Source organism: Microtus ochrogaster, chromosome 22 (genome assembly GCF_000317375.1).
Source record: "Microtus ochrogaster isolate Prairie Vole_2 chromosome 22, MicOch1.0, whole genome shotgun sequence".
Taxonomy (NCBI): Eukaryota; Metazoa; Chordata; class Mammalia; order Rodentia; family Cricetidae; genus Microtus; species Microtus ochrogaster.
In genome coordinates this window covers 31,812,769-31,831,187 of record NC_022023.1, presented here as the reverse complement: position 1 = coordinate 31,831,187, position 18,419 = coordinate 31,812,769, and the positions used below count along the sequence as shown (strand labels likewise).

General features: G+C 45.8%; 2 protein-coding genes across 2 annotated transcripts in view; one reads left to right on the top strand and one right to left on the bottom strand.

Annotated features, from left to right (window-relative positions):
* Hps5 (HPS5, biogenesis of lysosomal organelles complex 2 subunit 2) overlaps positions 1-7,693 on the top strand; it is a 41,660-nt gene extending 33,967 nt beyond the window's left edge. The window contains exons 17-23 of the mRNA XM_005357834.3: positions 928-1,048; positions 1,413-1,568; positions 2,380-2,499; positions 3,392-3,505; positions 4,371-4,477; positions 5,160-5,430; positions 7,116-7,693. Coding sequence (XP_005357891.1) covers positions 928-1,048; positions 1,413-1,568; positions 2,380-2,499; positions 3,392-3,505; positions 4,371-4,477; positions 5,160-5,430; positions 7,116-7,176 — 950 coding nt within the window. The 3' untranslated portion in view covers positions 7,177-7,693. The remainder of the gene's footprint in view (positions 1-927; positions 1,049-1,412; positions 1,569-2,379; positions 2,500-3,391; positions 3,506-4,370; positions 4,478-5,159; positions 5,431-7,115) is intronic.
* Positions 7,694-8,563: 870 nt separating this feature from the next.
* Positions 8,564-14,759, bottom strand: LOC101979777 (the record flags this gene model as incomplete). Its single annotated transcript, XM_026784281.1, has 4 exons — positions 8,564-9,352; positions 12,888-13,125; positions 14,471-14,564; positions 14,687-14,759. Coding segments are annotated over 4 exons (663 nt in total), but the record flags the coding sequence as incomplete, so codon positions are not given.
* Between the last annotated feature and the right edge of the window lie 3,660 nt (positions 14,760-18,419).

Here is an 18,419-nt window from a genome sequence, read left to right as displayed (position 1 = left end):
CTCTCTTTCTCTCTTTCTTTCTCTCTTTCTCTTCATCCTTTCTTCCCTCCCTGCCTTTCTCCCCCCTCCCTCCCTCTTTCCCTTCTCTCCCTTTCTTTCTTGACAGTGTCTCTCCACAGAGTCCTGGCTGTCCTGGAGCTCACTACGTAGACCAGGCTGGCCTCAAACTCATGAGATCTGCCTGCCTCTGCTTCTGAGTGCTAGGCTCAAAGGTGTGCCACTACACTTGCCCTTTTTTCTTTTTAACCCTAAAGAGATTTTTAACAAGATTGTCATTCACTTCATTCAGTAAGTTTACCTGTAAATGATTTCTGGCTGTTCCTCAAAGTCAGTTCTTCCTACTTAGGGTGAATATTTCCTTGAATATTGTTTTTTATTTTGTTTTGGTTTCATTTTTAAAGGTGAACTATTTTTAAATCAACTTTATTAAATTTATTTCTAAGAGATGATATGGGAATACTAATTCTATAAAGCCTGAGCAGTTTGGCATTGATAATAGAGATATCTGGCTTGTGATACACACACACACACACACCACAAACACACAGATACATACATACACATATGTATATATATATGGTACACAGCCTATAAACTTATTTTTCAAGCGCAGTAGAGACTATTTGTTCTTCTGTTCTCTGAAAATTTCTCCTCTTCTGAAGAGGAGAAGCTAAGTGCTAGTGCCAGCACACACATATACAAAATAAAAATTCTAGTGAGTTTTATTTCCCAATTTAACTTTATGTTTTTAAAAAGTTGAGATTTTATCCTGTCAGGTTCTGTTTTTGTCTCCTGCAATGCTTAACAAATATTGGGGTGACACTAGTGGGTGACAGTCGGGTGTGGTGAAGATGGTTAAATGAATGTGTGCAAGAATAGTTGCAGCAAAGAGGTGAAGGGAAAGGCTGTTTTTTTCTTTCTTTTCAGAAATGGCAAGTTCTAATCCTGCATACACGGAGATGGAAGACAGAGACCTGCCCGCAGCATTACAGTTTTTGGATGGCTCAGTCCCTTCAGATAGCCCCTTGTTGATCGCGTTTGCCACCCGGTGGGTAGTCCTGTACATTGTTTGTGGGACCCTAAACATTCGCAATGTTTTTATGGATTAGTATCTAAAGTTTGGCGCATTTGCATATTGTACAGCTTTTTTTTTTTTTTTTGAGACAGGGTTTCTCTGTGCAACAGTCCTAGCTGTTCTTGAGCTAGCTGTTGTAGACCAGACTGGCCTTGAACTCACAGAGATCCACCTGCCTCTGCTTCCCAAGTACTGGGATTAAAGACATGTGCCACCACTGCCTGGCTTTTTGTGCAGCTTCTTATTAGAATATTTATTTTTATTTCTAATGAGTCCATAGTATAACCAAATCATATGGCATTGAAGTTGGAGACTGATGTGTTGTTTTCAAATACAGATTGTATGATAGGTTTGGGGAGTCTGCCCTTCGAGCCTTCATCAAGTTTTACCCATCCATCTCGCCTTCAGACATCGCACAGCTTTGCCGTCATCACCCAGCTCAGTTTTTGGCCTATCTCGACAGTCTGGTGAAGTCAAGGCCTGAAGATCAGTGGTGAGAAGGCTTGTGTAGTCTCTGTTCTAGGTGTATGAGCTGTGGTCACGAGGGTGAGGCACCTACTGTGGAAGATGAGGATTTGGGCATTTTTACACCCTCAGCACACACTTCCCCTCCTCTCTGAGAGAGTCTCAGATTCTCCGCATAACATTCAGTCCTTCATGCTGCAGAGATGCTGGCTAGCCAGTTAGGAGCACCTGCTGCTCTTGCAGGTGACCCAGGTTCCATTCCCAGCATTCATGACAGCTCAGAACAGTCTGTAACTCTAGTTATGGAGATCTGAGTGGCCTCATATGGTGCGCGTAGGTGCAGGCAACACACACACACAAAATAAAAATAAATAATCTTCAAAAAGAAAACAAATTCTTGATTCAACAGGATTTCATGCAAAGCAGACAAGGTTTTTATTCCCCTGCCAGCGAGTGCTTTTCATTACAGTAGCCTGGCTTTCAGGAGCGGATTGCTGTTCCTGCTTCTTTCTTTCAGGCTGGGCCATCATTTGTACTCTCCATGGCAGTCAGCTCCCGTTGAGTTATATGACTGGAGAGTCTTCCTTTCCCCGTGTTTGCCACCGGGCCACCCCTCCTTCCCCACTGTCTCCTTCTCCCTCCCTTTCCCTGCCTCCCTCTAGCTTTTCCTAATCGCCTTACACCTAGGTTACTCATTTAGTAGACTGGTACTCTCAGTAGCCTTTCTAGCCCTTTGTGCCAGAGGAGATTCCAAGTTGTCCTTTATTGTTTTCTTTACATCCACCTCCTTTATTTTCTCTCATGAAAATTAATAGTTTTTCACCCCATCTTGCCTTCAGGCCATCCTTCCTTGAATTCCTTCTACAACCAGAATCTTTAAGACTTGACTGGCTGCTTTTGGCAGTGTCCCATGATGCTCCACCAAGCACAAGTACAGTAGATGATGAAGGACATCCCAGGTAAGCAGTCCTCCTCTGTGAACCTCCCTCAAAGTGGAACTTAATTTTCCCCTGTAGTGTTCGGGCTCCCTTTAGGAACAGCAGTAGAAAAACTGAACCAGGTACTGGGAGCATCAAGATTGTGTATCCATGTACATCCTAGAGGTTCTGAACAGCGTGAGGTTATGGCCCTTTAAGAATCTCACAGTTCCTTTCAGAAAAATGCACATTCATATAAAAATTGGCACATAACACCAAAGAATTAAGCTGGTCTCCCTGCAGCTCTTTTGGAGACCCACAGTGAACCCTGGATTGGCCGGTTTTAAAGAAAACAGTGTGTGTGTGTGTGTGCGCGCGCGTGCGTGTGCGTGTGTGCGCGCGCGCATGCATGTATGTTTTCTTTCAAAAGACATGTCAATTAATTTGTGAATTTACCTGGAGGATTTGAAAAAATAGAATCTGTAAATAAAATGACCAGTACATGACTCAGAAACAGTTTTGTATTCTCCCAAGGGAAGCCTTTTGAAAGCACTGCCTCTTGCCAAATGCCTAATTTATTTGACTTACTCCTCAAAAAAACCCTAGGAAGATAGCAGTAGCTGTGGGTGGTGGAATCAAGGATTAGGATTAAATTGGATTAAATCAGAATTAGAACTAAACTCAGTACCTGCATGCTAGGCAGACATTCTAGCATTGATACAGCCCCAGGCCCCATTTCTGTTTGTTATTTCATTTTGAGATGAACAAGAGATAATAATATAGTTATGTTTAAATTTTTAAGGAGTAAAATAGAGATATTTGGAAACTGTAATAGTGGTAATGCCTCAACTGCAGTCTTTCCTATTAGATGACTATGAAGTACTTTCTAGAATTTATTTCCTGTCTAATTTCTTGCATTTTTTTTATTTCATAGGCCCCATTCACACTTGCTTTCCTGGGGTTATAGTCAGTTGATCCTACTTCTGATTAAACTTCCTGCAGACTTTACAACCAAAGAGAAAATGACTGACATCTGTAGGTGCTATGGGTAAGTGAGGATGTTTACAGATTGGGATGCAGAAATACCTCTAGTCAGGGTCCTGCACTGCTCTGCTCTATTTTATGCAAGGATTAAATTTGATGCTTAAATGTAACTTTTTTAATACTAAAATTTTTACTTTCTGTGTGTGGCCGTTTTGCCTGAATAATTGTCTGTGCACCACAGAGTCCAGAAGAGGGCATCAGGACTTCCTGGGACTGGAGTTACAGACAGGTCCTCCGCAAGAGCAGCCAATGAGCTTAACTCCTGAGCTGTCTTTCTAGCCTATGATTTAAGGGATAGTATTTAGGTGCTTGTACTCCCTCTGCTCAGTTGCTGAGTCAGTTCCCCCAGCTGATATTTATTAAGTCCACACCAGTTACAACAGATAAAAGACTTCCCAGAAGGGAGAGATCAGGATAGGTTTCCTGGGGATCTAGTACCTACTTTTGGACTCCTTGGGCAACAGGTACATGTGATACTCAGACATACATTTAAACAAAATACCCATACACATAAAAAATTTTAAAGTTTTTAAAAATAGATAAATCTGAAATAAAGACTTCAGAGCCAGAGGGTGGTGGCGCACGCCTTTAATCCCAGCACTCGGGAGGCAGAGGCAGGTGGATCTCTGAGTTTGAGGCCACCCTTGCCTACAGAGCGAGTTCCAAGATAGCCTGAACTACATAGAGAAACCCTGTCTCTAGAAACAAACAAACAAACAAACAAGATTATCGTAACAACAAATTAACTCTGAGTTTTAATTTTTATTTACTTTTACCTTAAGCTTTAAGAACCACATATGGCTAATATGAACAGGGGATTCATAGACATTTATGCACTTACTCCTTTTATCAACTTTGTTCCCTTTAAGTTTCTGGCCTGGATATCTTACACTGTGTCTGGAGCTGGAGAGGAGGAGGGAGGCCTTCACCACCATTGTGTATCTGAACGACATAAGTCTGATGGAAGGGGACAAAGGTATAGAAATCCCAACTGCTAACTCCTCATTGTGGTGTTCTGGAAGTCTCTCCTCTGTGTTCAGCAAGCATATTTGAACATTTTAGTTGTCTACACAGTTCGAGATAGCTGTTAAAATTGTGGGGACTTTGCCTAGTCTTTGGTATATTACAGCATCTTTTCTGTTTAACCTCTGCTCTCTGTTTTAAGCACGCTACTCCGTGTTTTCATATGCTGTTGTAAAGGAGATAACTCCTGGGATGGAGTCTCACAACTGGACCTCTGACTTTCATTCTTGCCCACTTTGAAGCTCTTTCTGTTTCAGCAGCCAGAATGAGTCTGAAGGAAGAAGAGGGCTGGAAGATGGCAAAGCAGGGAAGAGCACACGGTGTTCTTGCAGGGGACCAGAGTTTGGTTCCCATCCCCCCATGCTGGGTGCATCACACTCGCCTATGATCCTAGTTCCAGGGACTTTAACACCCTTTCTGCTTCTATGGACACCTGCACACGTGTTCTCACATATGGGTCTATTTTCTTCCTTGTTGCATATCCAGAAAGTTTGAGGATGATTTTAATTCTGTGAATTAAGGAGGTCTGTGCTGAAGTGAAGAGACGCTGTTCTTGAATGTGTTTATTTTGCTGTGTTCTTATAGTTCTCACACTTCATGTATGGAGCTTGTGTGCTCTGTGTTTCTGTGTGCAGGGTGGATCCCCGAGACCTTGGAGGAATGGAAGCTTCTCTTACATCTACTACAGAACAGGAGCACAAGGCCAACTCCTCAGGAGCCACTAAATGGGAGCCTGAGTGATGGGCCTGCTCCCATCAATGTGGGGAATGTGGCACTCCTGTTAGCTAAGGCCTTGGGCCCAGATCAAGCCTGGTCACTGCTACAGGAATGTGGTCTGGCCCTTGAGTTGTCAGCAAAGTTTACCAGAACCTGTGACATCCTGAGGATCGCTGAGAGAAGGCAGAGGTAATGCCAGCCTGCCATACACTGTCTGTGGTGTCTGAGCGTGTTGAGACTTTCAACAGTAGGTAGACAGGAGTGCAGAGATCATGTAATCTCAAGCCCTCACTAACTCATGAGGAGACTGAGACACATCTGCGGATTATGGTGTAAAAGAGGAGGCCAAAGTAAAATTTTCCTCATCACCATGATCAGGGTGCTCTTCAGGTTAATGTGAGTGTCCCACTACCATGCACCTCAGTTCTGTAAGAATGGTATTGTTACTGGCCAGGCCTGGTAGCTTGGGTCTGTGAGCTTGCCGCTTAGGAGGTCAATGCTGGAGAACCACAAGTTCAAAGACACACGGGATTTAGTAAAATCTGTCTCAAAGGTGAAAAGGGGCTGAGAATGTAGCTCAATGGCAGGGATTATGTATTAAGCCCTGCGCTCAATATCCAGCTTAAAACACAGGGCAGAACACACACGTGCACGTGTGCACACACACATATACAAGCACACACACACAGTTATTTTAGTTTACTTTTTCTTTTTCTGTTTGTTGTAAAATAGATGTTGTAGAAACAACAAAAACCAAGGCAAGTGAGAAGGCACACACTTGTAATCTCAGCTCTGGGGAGGTGGAGACAGAAGGATTAGCAGTTCAAGGCCAGCCTGGACTGTATGAAGAAGAAAAGGAAAAAGCAAACCCATGTGAAAATGCCATCCAGAGCATTTAGTCACTTAGTGTGTGCATGTTGCTGGGCAGCCAGTTTCCAGCATATTTTCCTCTGAATTGCTGTGCCATAGCTATTAAACAGGCCTTCATTCCCAGAGCCCTGACGACTACCATTCGACTCTGTGTTGAGTCACAGTATAGGTTTAATGTCCCATAGCTAATATAGCTTGGAACACAGCATTTCAGGTTTTGGAAATTTTTAGATTTGAGAATATTTTGGAATTTTACATTAGAGTTGCTCAACTGGTTTACATTTCCCTAACAACTAGTGATGCTGAGTGAACATTTATGCTTACTTTTATCCTTAGAGAGATAATTAAGTTCATTGCCCACTTTAGAATCAGGTTGCTAGTTTGACTGTGGAATTCTACTGTTTTCTAAATGTCTAGATACGGGCTGGAGACATGGCTCAGTGGTTAAGAGCACTGACTGCTTTTCCAGAGGTCCTGAGTTCAATTCCCAGCAACCACATGGTGGCTCACAACCACCTGTAATAAGATCTGGTGCCCTCTTCTGGCATGCGGGCACACATGGAAGGAATGCTGTACACATAATAAACAAATCTTAAAAAACAAAACAAATAGATACACAGTAATAAATAAATAAATAAATAAATAAATAAATAAATAAATAAATAAATGTCTAGATGCCTCTTACCAGGTGGGATCTGCATATATTTTCTATTCCAGATCGCTTGTTCATTCTGTTGATCCCTTTCTTTTTTCCAACACTGGTCATTGACCCCGAGGCCTTGTCCATGCTTGGCCACATTCCAGTTCCCTGAGTGATGACGTCCTTGTCCACTCTGCTGGTTTCTGCCTGTGTCTTTTGACCACAGTGCTTGAATCTTTAGTCTTTAGAAGTCTTTAGAGTCTTTGAAGTCTTTAGAGTCTTTGAAGTCTTTAGAGTTTTTGCTTTGCTATTAAGAATGAGCTTGGACAACTGAATTTGCTGTTTTCTTTTTGTGGGATTTTAGAGCATTGATACAAGGCATGCTTGAGAAATGTGACCGGTTCCTCTGGTCACAGCAGGCTTAGTGGGAGATCTTCCAGGACATGGTATCATTTTGACCACATGGAATCCTGCTCCAGAACCTTCAGAGGGCCTTGTCGCAGAAGGAAAGGGGATACCTGAAACCATGCCAATACCAGAACCTGCCATGCTGCTGCAGCTGCTGTTGCCACCATCTCCACCTTGGCACATGGCACTTGTGCCTCTGTGACCTCAAAGTTCGTCAACCAGAGTTGGTCCTGGGACAAGTTGGTTATTCACTGGGACAAGCGTGGGGTGCTCGCTGCCATGTGTTTTCAGGCTTACACAGTGTTTGCACTGTTCGTGCTCTACTGTGGCAGCTCTGTTAGGGGCGGACACTTTGTTACACGAGGACAGATAATGTTATGAACTGGAGTTCGGTACTGTTTACACTGTCTGAGGACATCTAGAAATCACTGAGGTAGGACTAGAACAATGACTTTTTGTTGACAATATGTATTGAACATTGAAGATTCAAACGAGAGTTTTAAATAAAATTGGCCATATCTGAGTTGAACTCAATTTAGAGTATTTTTCTAGTATTTGATGTTTTCTATTCTAAATCTATACACATTGACTGATCATTGGAAATATATTTGTTGCAGAATTTCCTGTTGGCCTGGTGCCAGAGAGTTAGCAACTAACACCTAACCCCATCCAACCTTTGTGTTACAGATACCTTCTGTTGCCCTATGTGGATCTTGTCTGAGAGTTTCCCAAGGATACAAACCCTATGCAGAATTTGGTTTGGAGGAACCCAGAAAACCATGATATGATTTATCGAGAGTTTGCACTTGGCTGTATTTTTGGAAGCTTCAGTCGGGTTGTTTTGAGCATAAGAAAATCAACTGGCTAACTATGGGAAAAGTAGTAATGCCCTGGGCGAAGGAAAAGTGCTTCAGTCCACTGAGGGTGGGGACCCTGCGGCCGCCACAGGCTCAGTTCATTCTAAGGGTGTCTCTCTCTGAGTTCATTTTAAGGGTGTCTCTCTCTGAGTCTTCATTACACAGACTTGTGAGCCCACACCTATGCTCTGACATCATGACTCTAATTTTTAAAGAGAGTACTCAAAAGCATCATGCACTTTTTCTTTCTTTTTTTTGGAAAGAGGATCTATCTTTGTAACCCTAGCAACCCTCGATTTTGCTAGACCAGATATATCAGCCTGGCCTCGCCCTTAAGAGATCTTCTGCCTCTGCCTTCTGAGCGTGAGTGTTAGGATTAAAGGTATGTGCCACTGCCATCACCACATACACACACATTTAAAAATTATTTTTTTCTTTTTCTTTTTTCTTTCTCTCTTTTTTTTTTTTTTTGAAATTTTGAGACAGGGTTTCTCGGTAGCTTTGGAGTCTGTCCTGGAACTAGCTCTTGTAGACCAGGCTGGTCTCGAACTCACAGAGATCCACCTGCCTCTGCCCCTGAGTGCTGGGATTAAAGCTGTGCGCCACCCAAGAGAAAGTCAAACACTGGTATAAATTATAACAAATGATTGTATTATATAAGCCATATAAACAGATAGTCATTTATGAGGTAATAAATTCATTGGTAATAAATGATGAAGGTTTCGTTTGAATAGAACATGAACCTGAGACTTACTTCTGAGCAATTTGCAGGAATGTGTTGGGTAAATCCAGTGTGGAATGGTGTTAGACACACTGAATAAGCAACCTCTTTCTTTTTCCCCATTAATACAAAACTAGCTGTCATACTCACCCACAACCTTGGGTATGATCTGGCAGGTGGACTGAAGTAACTTGTCAGGAAACAAGGCTCCACAGAGTTGCTTAGAGTTTTGTGAAGTGTGGCAGTCCTTTCCTCTGGCAGTGCCCGGGTTTGGGTCTGCCTGCTTATGCTGATTGTGAGACTGTATTGAGGTGATAGGAGTGAGCTCTCCTTCACTTTTCAGCTCCACAGCACATCTCAAGGCAAGCAGATGCCAAGTACCGGCATGGCTGCCATCCTGTCCTCATCTCCCCGTCTAGGGCAAGTTACCACATCCTTATTTCCAACGAGGATGCCTGGCCCACAGCACCTGAATTCATCTCCCAAGGCAAAGAGAAAAGAATCCTCTTCATCCAAACATCGACATTGGAACAGTCTGAGCACGAGGCAGTGTTTCTGCATCTGTCGTTTGCCGAAAAGTTCCAGACGCACTTGACCACTCTGTAGTGAGCCCGTCTAGAGAAGAAAGAAGAGAGGAAATGTGAGCTTAGAGCAGAGCAGTTCCCAACAGAACATCCGGTTCCTGTGAGAAGGTTCAAACAGAGGTGAAGGAGAGGGGAGAGCTCTGTCTCAGAGTTTGGACACAAGGAATTGGGGGCAGAATAAATGAGTCTGGGAAGACAGAGGTGGCAGGGTGGCTTGAGTAAGCTCAAACTGGCCTTGAGGACTTGACTCCAGGAGACTGAAGTACTGGGGGCCAGGTCCATTGTCAGATTGCTGCTGCAGAGTGAGGGCCCAAGTGAGGGTCTAGATTTTCATGCAGTGCAGGAAATGAAAACAAAAGGCCAGAGAAAGATGAGCTGATAAAGCAAGCCTTCCAGGTTTGATACAAAAGAGGTACTTTAAACCAGCATACTGCGGGAGAAGGTGGCTCAGTGGATAGCACTTGTCTGAGAAGCAGGAGGACTGAGTTTGGATTCCCAGAGCCCACATAAGAGCTGGGCATGTGTGGTAGCCACCTGTAACCCCAGTGCCCAGGGAGCAAGGAGAGAGCTAGCAGGAGCAGGCTAGCTGCAGCTTGAGAGAGAACCGACTCAGTAGTGCAGAGTGACAGCAGAAGACACCCATGCTGGTTAGTCTCCGTCAACTCTACACAACCTGAGCCAATGAACAGTGTTCCTCTGTGGTCTCTGCTTCAGCGACTGCTCCAGGTTCCTGCCTTGGCCTCCGCTGGTGGCGGACTGTAACTGTAAGCCTAGTGTATCCTTTCCCCACTACTGGTCAAAGTGGTAATCAGAGCAACAGAGAAGCAAAGTAGAACATTCCCACCATCAACAGAGTCTCCTAGACCTGCACACACTCGCCAGCATGAGCATACACACGTCGTAGCTAGGGTTACTGTTGCTATGATGAAACATGACCAAAAGCATGCTAGGGAGGAAAGGGTTTATTTGGCTCACACCTTCACATCATAGTCCAGCACTGAAGGAACTCAAACAGGGTGGGAACCTGGAGGCAGGAGCTGCTGCAGAGGTCATTGAGGGGTGCTGCTTACTGGCTTGTTCATCATGGCTTGTTCAGCCTGCTTCCTTATAGAACCCAGGATCATCAGTTCAGGGATGGCACCACCACGTTGGGACTGGCCTTCACCCACCAATCACTAATTAAGAAAATGCCCTACAGCCAGATCTTTTTAATGTGTGTGTATTCAAGTTACACAACCTACAGCCAGATCTTTTGGAGGTGTTTTCTCAATGGAGATTCCCTCCTCTCTGATGACTCTAACTTGTGTCAAATTGACATCAAGCCAGCCAGCACTACTAGTACACTCACACACACCATACTCATCTAAAAAATTTAAAGAGCCTGGTCTGGTGACATATGTCTGTAATTCCAGAACTTGTGAGCCTGAGGCAGGAGGATCCCTTGAGTTCAGAACCAGCTTGAGTAACATTGTGAGACCCTGTCTCAACAACCACCACCGCTCAGCTTGTGACAAGTAGAACATGTGGACAGAGAAGTCTATTCCCTAGTTTGCAAAGGTGAAGTCATCTATCTTTTAACTGCAATATGGGGGAAACATCCAGAGTGTAAGCATCCAAAGAAGTGCTGAGGGAAGACCCCAGCCTCAGTATGTAAAAGAAGTGCTAAAGGAAGACCCCAGCCTCTGTCTGTAAAAGCAAAGAGCATTTAGTAATACTCACATACATGGGGCCGTTCTCCTGTACAAAATGGTGATGACCCCAGAGGAGCATGCAAGTTCCTTCTAAGTACAGCTAAAGGGCGTTTCAGGAGCAGTTAGGTCATTTCACATAGAATTGGGTAAGCAAACAGCTGTCACATTAGTATACCTTCAATTGGCTGAAACTGTCTTATCATTTTGGACATATGCACAAGATTAGGCAAGTTTGGATGTGACTCAGATGGGGGCTGCCGGATTTGTCCTTGAAGCATGGTGATGCTGACCTGACTTAGGCCTCTGTTTGTTCTCTCTCATCCCTGAGTGCAAGGGTATTGTGGACAAATTGCCTTTCTTAGAGAATGGAGACCTAAGCTCGTTGTGAGAGTGGGAGAGTTTAACCCTTCAAGAGTTCCTATCTAAGGAGGAAAGTGCCCAGACTCCTCAGGAGTGTGTGAGGTTTGTCCAGCCATGTAGATGGAACGGCGGGCTGCATTCCTGCCGCCCAGCTCCCGGCTGCCTGGCTAGCTTATGTCCCGAAATAACAGCACACAAATTGTATTCTTTTAAACACTGCCTGGCCCATTATATCTAGCCTCTTCTTGGCTAACTCTCACATCTTGCTTAACCCATTTCTAATAATCTCTGTAGCACCACAAGGTGGTGACTTACTGGGAAAGATTCAGCATGTCTGACCTGGCGGCGGGCTCCATGGCTTCTGCATCACTTCCCTTCTTCCCAGCATTCTGTTCTGTCTACTCCACCCACCTAAGAGCTGGCCTATCAAATGGGCCAAGGCAGTTTCTTTATTAACCAATGAAATCAACACAAACAGAAGACCCTTCCACATCACAGCAAGAAAAGGTTTAGGACAGTGGCTTTCCCCCCTGAACAGAGATGTCAAAGGCTACAGAAAAAGCTTGCATCTTGGTGTTGATGCTGTGTCTGTCTGTATCCCCAGACACAGTTTTTCCTGGGACATTTCTCTGGACTCAATGCAAGTCAAGCAGAGGTATGCTTGCTGGTTTTGTGTCAACTAGACACAGGATAGAGTCACTAGAGAAGAGGAAGCCTCAAGTAAGATAATGCCCCTATATAGCTATATGCATTTTCTTAATGATTAATGGGTGAGGGTGATCCCATCATGGGTGCTGCCATCCCTGGGCTGGTGGCCCTGGGTTCTATAAAGAAGTAGACTGAGCAAGCCATGAGGGCAAACCAGTAAGCAACATCCCTTCAACAGCCTCTGCATCAGCTCCTGCCTCCATGTTCCTGCCCTGTTTTGAGTTCCTGTCCTGACTTCCTTCAATGATGGGCTATAATTTGGAAGTGTAAGACAAACAAACCCTTTCTTCTCTATGCTGTTTTGGTCATAGCACTTTATCACAGAAATAGTGATCCTAAGGCAAGAGGGAACTACTTTGAAATATTTCTTAGGATGGAGAAGTAGTGTGATACTGGATTTGTATGTGTTGAGTAATGAGCAAGATCAAGGTGATAGCTGCAGGGTAAGCAGGGACCAGTCCCTATGGTTTTGTTCCTGGTCCCCAGAGACAAGGACATTGAGAACTAAGGCTGGGGAGATCAGAACAGGTGACTGGACTTAGTTGACAGGGAGTAATGGCATGTCATGGAAAGGTCTGAAAATGACAACCTACACCCAGATCACAAGGGCCCAGAGAAGGGATCATGGCAGATTCTGAGCCAGTGGGGTCTGCCCTGTGTAATCCTAGAAATGACCTTCAATGATAGATGCTCAGGCTCAGCTCCACTTCCATGTTAGTGTTTATTACCCTCTTCTCAAGCAAGTAGTTACCACTGCAAGAATAACAGTTTTGAAACTCTTGGTCTGTATGCATGTGAGATACCTACTGTGTGTTCCTCAGCAACTTCAGTGATCATGGGAATGAAGAACCCCATGTCCTGTCCCCAGAGCCCGCAGCACAGCCTCCTGAGGCTGAAGGGAGGATGCTCAGTATTTGTCAGGCAGCCTGCGGGTCTGTAGTAATTGGGATCTTTGCCACTGCCGCCCCATCCATTGGCTTCCTGGTCAGTCCTGGAATCCTCATGTCCGCGGCCTATGAGACTGTGAATGACCTCTCTTGCATCACTAGGAGAAACAGACACAGAAGAAATCCACCACCAAGCTTCTTAGTCGCAGTACACCCTCCCAGTTCCCCATTGGCATAGAATGGCTGTAGGAGGAAATGAGGAAGGGTCAGGAAGGAGGGGCTCAGGCACTGGTCAGCCCACAATGGATGAACATCACCAGAAACACTGGTGATGATGAGAGTCATTCCCTGTCTACATTCGGGAGAAGCCATAGCCTGGCTGTATGCTCACTGTCCACAACCAGGGTCTACACTGGGCACAGATGGAGGCAGTAGCTGGATGAGCAGGAGGAGGAGGAGGGTTCACAGATTAGCATGACACTTTCCAGAGCTCACCTTCTATTGCTTCCTCAGAAGAATCCTTGCTACCTAGACCCAGCGTCCCAACAGTCTGTGTTTACCTGAGGACTTCAGCAGTCCAGACTCCCCTGGGACCCCGCCGGTTAGCATCATAGTTCCCTCTAGCATGGAAGTATTTGTCTGCACCTATCCAGTTGGCCTCCCTCATGTCAGTGTAGGCTCGCCACATGCCCTTAGAGCCTGGGTGGGAAAGCCAACAGGAACATGACCTAAAGACTCTGCCTATGACTTAGCGAGGATGAAAAGGAATAAAGGAACTCATGGCTTGAGGCTGTGGTCAGAGCAGCCTCAGACCATGAATGGGAGATCATTTCCTCATCCTTTCTGGCTTCTCCTAGTAACTCTGGAGGGCCATTGGGGGCACACCTGCCCTGCGTTGTCTTCTTCCACAGTGCTGCTGTGAGCTGCCCCTCACCTGGGGGGAAGCAGACAATGAAGCAGGGCAGTGGCATTATATAGCAGGGCGTGTCAGCTTCAGCACCATGGAAGTGTTTGCCACAGAGTCGTCAGCTTCTACCACCAGACCCCACAGCTTGTTTCCCCACTAGTGCAACCTAGTGTAGCTAGAGCCGCTGAAAATGTCCCTCGGAGCACACCGCCTCCAAGCAAGGGCCAGTGTTTCTGGATGCAGCTACCCCTGGCTAGGAAGTTCCATCTTGAGGTGACAGTTAGTACACAGAAGGCAGAGGAGGGCTGCACACGGGGAGCATTGGCTCTGATCCCTAAGAATTCTGTCCTGACAGAGAGTGTGACCACAGTGACACCGCCATCTCCACCCTATGATTAGACTGCACAGGTGCTGTGCTGTCCTAAGGGAGCTTTGGAGCAAAGATCTCAGCTGTGGCTGCAGATTCGGATCCCGTGAGGAGACACTGAGAGTCTCCATACTAGGCCACACTCAAGGCCAATCTCGAGACTAGATACAGGGGGAAGACAGGTCTAGCCCTAGGTGGTGTTACTGCTCTCTTGGTGATGCCACTGTACCTCACATTGTTCACAATGTACTTAGGAAGTGTCAGGCAGACTCGGCAGACAGGATCGGCCTCAAGCACAGGTGGGTTGTGATCTCTGCCTCCTGCTGTAGGTAATGCATATTCAGAAGTCTTGCAGGAGTCTCTGGTTCATCCTGCCAAGCAGGACAGTGAGTGCTCAGGAGACCAATAGAGGTCATGTGTCAAACCCCCTCCCACCCAGGCTTACCTTGGTAAACTTCACCCAGGAATGAAAACCAGCTCTGACTGCTGACTTCCAGGACAGGGAGCAGGAAGTGAGTTCAGTGAGATGCTTCATCCTGCTGAAATGAAAAGACAGGCCCAAGGAGCTGCTCTCAGACTGGTACCTCATCCCCAGGCATCTCCTCCACAGAGGCCCTGGTTGGTAGTGTCCTAGCAGTGGCCCCTGAAGACCTCACAGCAGGACCCACCTCAGAGCACAAGGTCTCAGTTCTGACCCCACCATGCCTGCTGAACTAGCTCTGTTGAGGAAGGCAGCACGGATGGAGCTGCAGAAGCAGAGACCAGGTCCTCACTTTCTCCAGGAGCCTGATTCAGCAGTAAGCATTTCCCATGTCCCCTCTGCCCAGAGCAAACTCCACCCCAAGTGAATGGAAGCAAGGAGGCTCCCTTGAGAGGAAAGCTCGCTTGCTGAAACACAGCCTACAGTAAGCTTCTGTGCATGGGTTTGTCTGTCACCTGGTGTCTGGTGGGTTGAGCCTGGTGGGTTATGGTTGTCAGGGAGAGGAGGCTGGTACCAATGCTGAGCCTCCTTGCTGGGGTCAGGGACAGAGAGGAACAGGCATGGTGCCTGCGAAACTCCCAGCAGGTCGTTTCTTCTACAAGACTGCAACAGAAATCTTCCTTCATCCCCAGGTCATTTCCCCTGATTGTGCATATGAGCACACACTACAGCTTTGTCTTCACAGTCTTCTGGGTCAGCATGGATGCTGGTTAATACTGACCAAACTGAGGATGCTGAGGGGCAAGGGGTGGCCATCTCAGATGATCAGAGCTGCTACAGAAAGGAGTCAGAATAATTCCCGCAGCCAACGCTTGCTTTCCCAGACACTGCCTCAGGTTGGGGTTTCTTTTCTTTTTTTTTTTGAACCTAAGACTGACACTTACCTTCAGCCATTCCTTTCTTCTCTCCGTCCCTCCGTCCCTCCCTCTCTGTCTCTCTCTGTCTCTGTCTCTCTCTCCTCTTGTTTTTGAGACAGGGTTTTACTGTATAGCTTTAGCTGTCCTGGAACTCATTCTGTAGACTAGGCTGGCCTAGAACTCAGAATCACCTGCCTTAGCCTCTGAGTGCTGGCATTAAAGGCATGTGCCACTGTGGCACGGCTGACCTGAAGTCTTTTTGAGTTCACGTCTAAACTAAAATTGCAAAACTGCTCAGCCAGCCATAGCAGACATTACATGCTTCCCAGGCCCACTCAGCTCTCAGCACTTAGGGAGGGCACCTCTCCCTCCACCTTCTTGATCATATGACAGGTAGATCAACTAAACTGTCCCACAGGGACAAGATACTAGAGGGGCCCTACTCCTTCCTCAACTCAGTCCTAGGAAGGAGCATAGAGTCAGGTCAAGGCTTTTGGGAGTAAGGGACTAAGAAACCAACAGAAGGGAGGAAGTACCATCTTTCTCAGAAAACAGTACCCGTTGTTTGGGGGGATGTTGGGTAAGTGAAATTACTGGGCATAAGAACAGATCACAATGGAACCCACTTCAAGAGTTTATTAAGAGGAGGAGAGAAGAAGGTGTTCAGTCTGGGAAGAGAGCATGGAGTGGGCATGTCCAGCTTTGAAAGGCAGTCTAGCACATGTGCTCAGGGGCTCACGTAGCCACGTCACATGTAGATCACGTGACCACACTGTACATAAATCACATAGGGCTTGAGGACCCTGGGTGGCTATGTAAGTTGCCTGAACACTTGATGGCACATGTGCAGCTGTGGAACCGAAAGTGCCAGAGCTTGGGGTGGCTAGGCATTGTGCCAGAGCACTGGCAACTTTGGGTGATGGAAATAATATTTCACACTTTTGTTTATTATAAAAACTGGGGGGTAAGGGGAGCAGATGGGCATGCATGGAGGAGTTGGGTCCCTCAAGACTGCTTCCTGCTGATTTGTGGCCACTGAAGTCTTGGGGAATTTGAGAAAGCTGGAATGCTGGTCACGTCCTGGGGTAGCTGGTTACTTCAGTGTTTTTTAGTCTTTGTGGAACTGTCCAGCTGACAGCTTGGAGCTGACAAGATACTGGCAAGATAGAAGATTATGTTTAAAAAAAAATTTTGATCCTGGTAGAGGAAGGTCCTAAGATGGATGGGGGTTCCCCATATGGAGGAGGGAGTTTTCTAGGGATTCCAAGACCAGGGAAAAGTTAAATGATACTTGCTGTGGGAACTCTTTCAGCCAATAGTCTTTAAGATACCGGCCTACTTTGGGCATGGTGTCACGTACTATAAATGCAGATGAAAAGCATGTGCGGGCCTCTTGGATTTGGTTCTAGTTCCCAGCGCATACATGTTGGGGTGAGCTGCTTGTTTGTCCTGGCTGCCCAGAACTGAAATAATCACACAGAAACAGTATTAATTAAGACATGGCTTGGCCCATTAGCTCTAGCTTCTTATTGGCTAACTCTTACATCTTAATTTAAACCATTTCTATTAATCTGTGTATCACCACGAAGTCATGGCCTACCAGCACAGTTTCAGCACATCCATCTCAGGCAGCGGCTCCATGGTGTCCTCCAACTCTGCCCTTCTTTCTCCCAGCATTCAGTACAGTCCTCCCTGCCTACCTAAGTTCTGCCCTATCAACAGGCCAATGCAGATTCCTTATTCATTAATGGTAATCACAGCACACAGGGGACTCCCACATCACATACAGAGGACTGTGGATCCCTACTCTTTCTGTGAGCTTATTTCCAGATAAATAAACCTTTGTTACACGCCATTCCGGGCTATTGTGCAACTCTTTTGTATGTCAACAAATTAGCACCAACATGGTCTGTATTCATGCTACTGCTGGGCCCTGCCCAGCCCCCCACAACCTTCTTCCACCCCATGCAGCTGAACTACCCCTCTGGGCAGCTGAGCAAGGTTTAGCTGGACTGGCCTGCTGTGGTGATTTGGCAATTTCCCACTGCCCATGCCCACGTGGCCTGATCCCACCTACTAATTTGTTGATTTACTGCTGCCCGCTCTTTCTGCTGCAACTCCTCCATGGCTTCTCTGGCTTCTGCCAGACCTGCTCTGGTCAGGCTGAGCTCAGACTCCAGGAACAGGGGCTCTAACCCTGCACCTGCAGGCTTGCCTTCCCAGTTCGTACTCGTGAATACCTGGCCTGAGCTCTGGGTTCCTTGATATTCTGACCAACTCAAGCCTCCATATGCGGATGTGCTGCTCTTATGTAATTAACTAAATTTGTTAGTAATTCTAAGTCTCAGATATTTTCAGGTACTGATCTTGGACCTGCCTTACTGCGCAACTGCAACACCTGCTGGCCAATCAAGCATATTACACCTATAATAATTTCCTGAAAATTATCACAGAGGTAAGTTAATTTGATTAATAAATAAATAAATAAATAAATAAATTTGAAAATTGTCAACCAGCCCCAAGATAATTGCAGACAATATCACCATGCAGGAATTTAACAACCTTTTTGTTTCTACTATGGATGGAATTCTGCAAAAGCTATAATGAGCTACCTTGTATATATATTTTTGTGATCATGGTGACTATTAGCTTACTCTTTATATTCTATCCTTAAATAAATCGTTGATAACAGAGTCAAGAATGAGAAACTTTTAGAAATGATACAGCCTTTAGCTGAACTATTGAAAATGATAACCTTGCCGGGCGGTGGTGGCGCACGCCTTTAATCCCAGCACTCGGGAGGCAGAGGCAGGCGGATCTCTGTGAGTTCGAGACCAGCC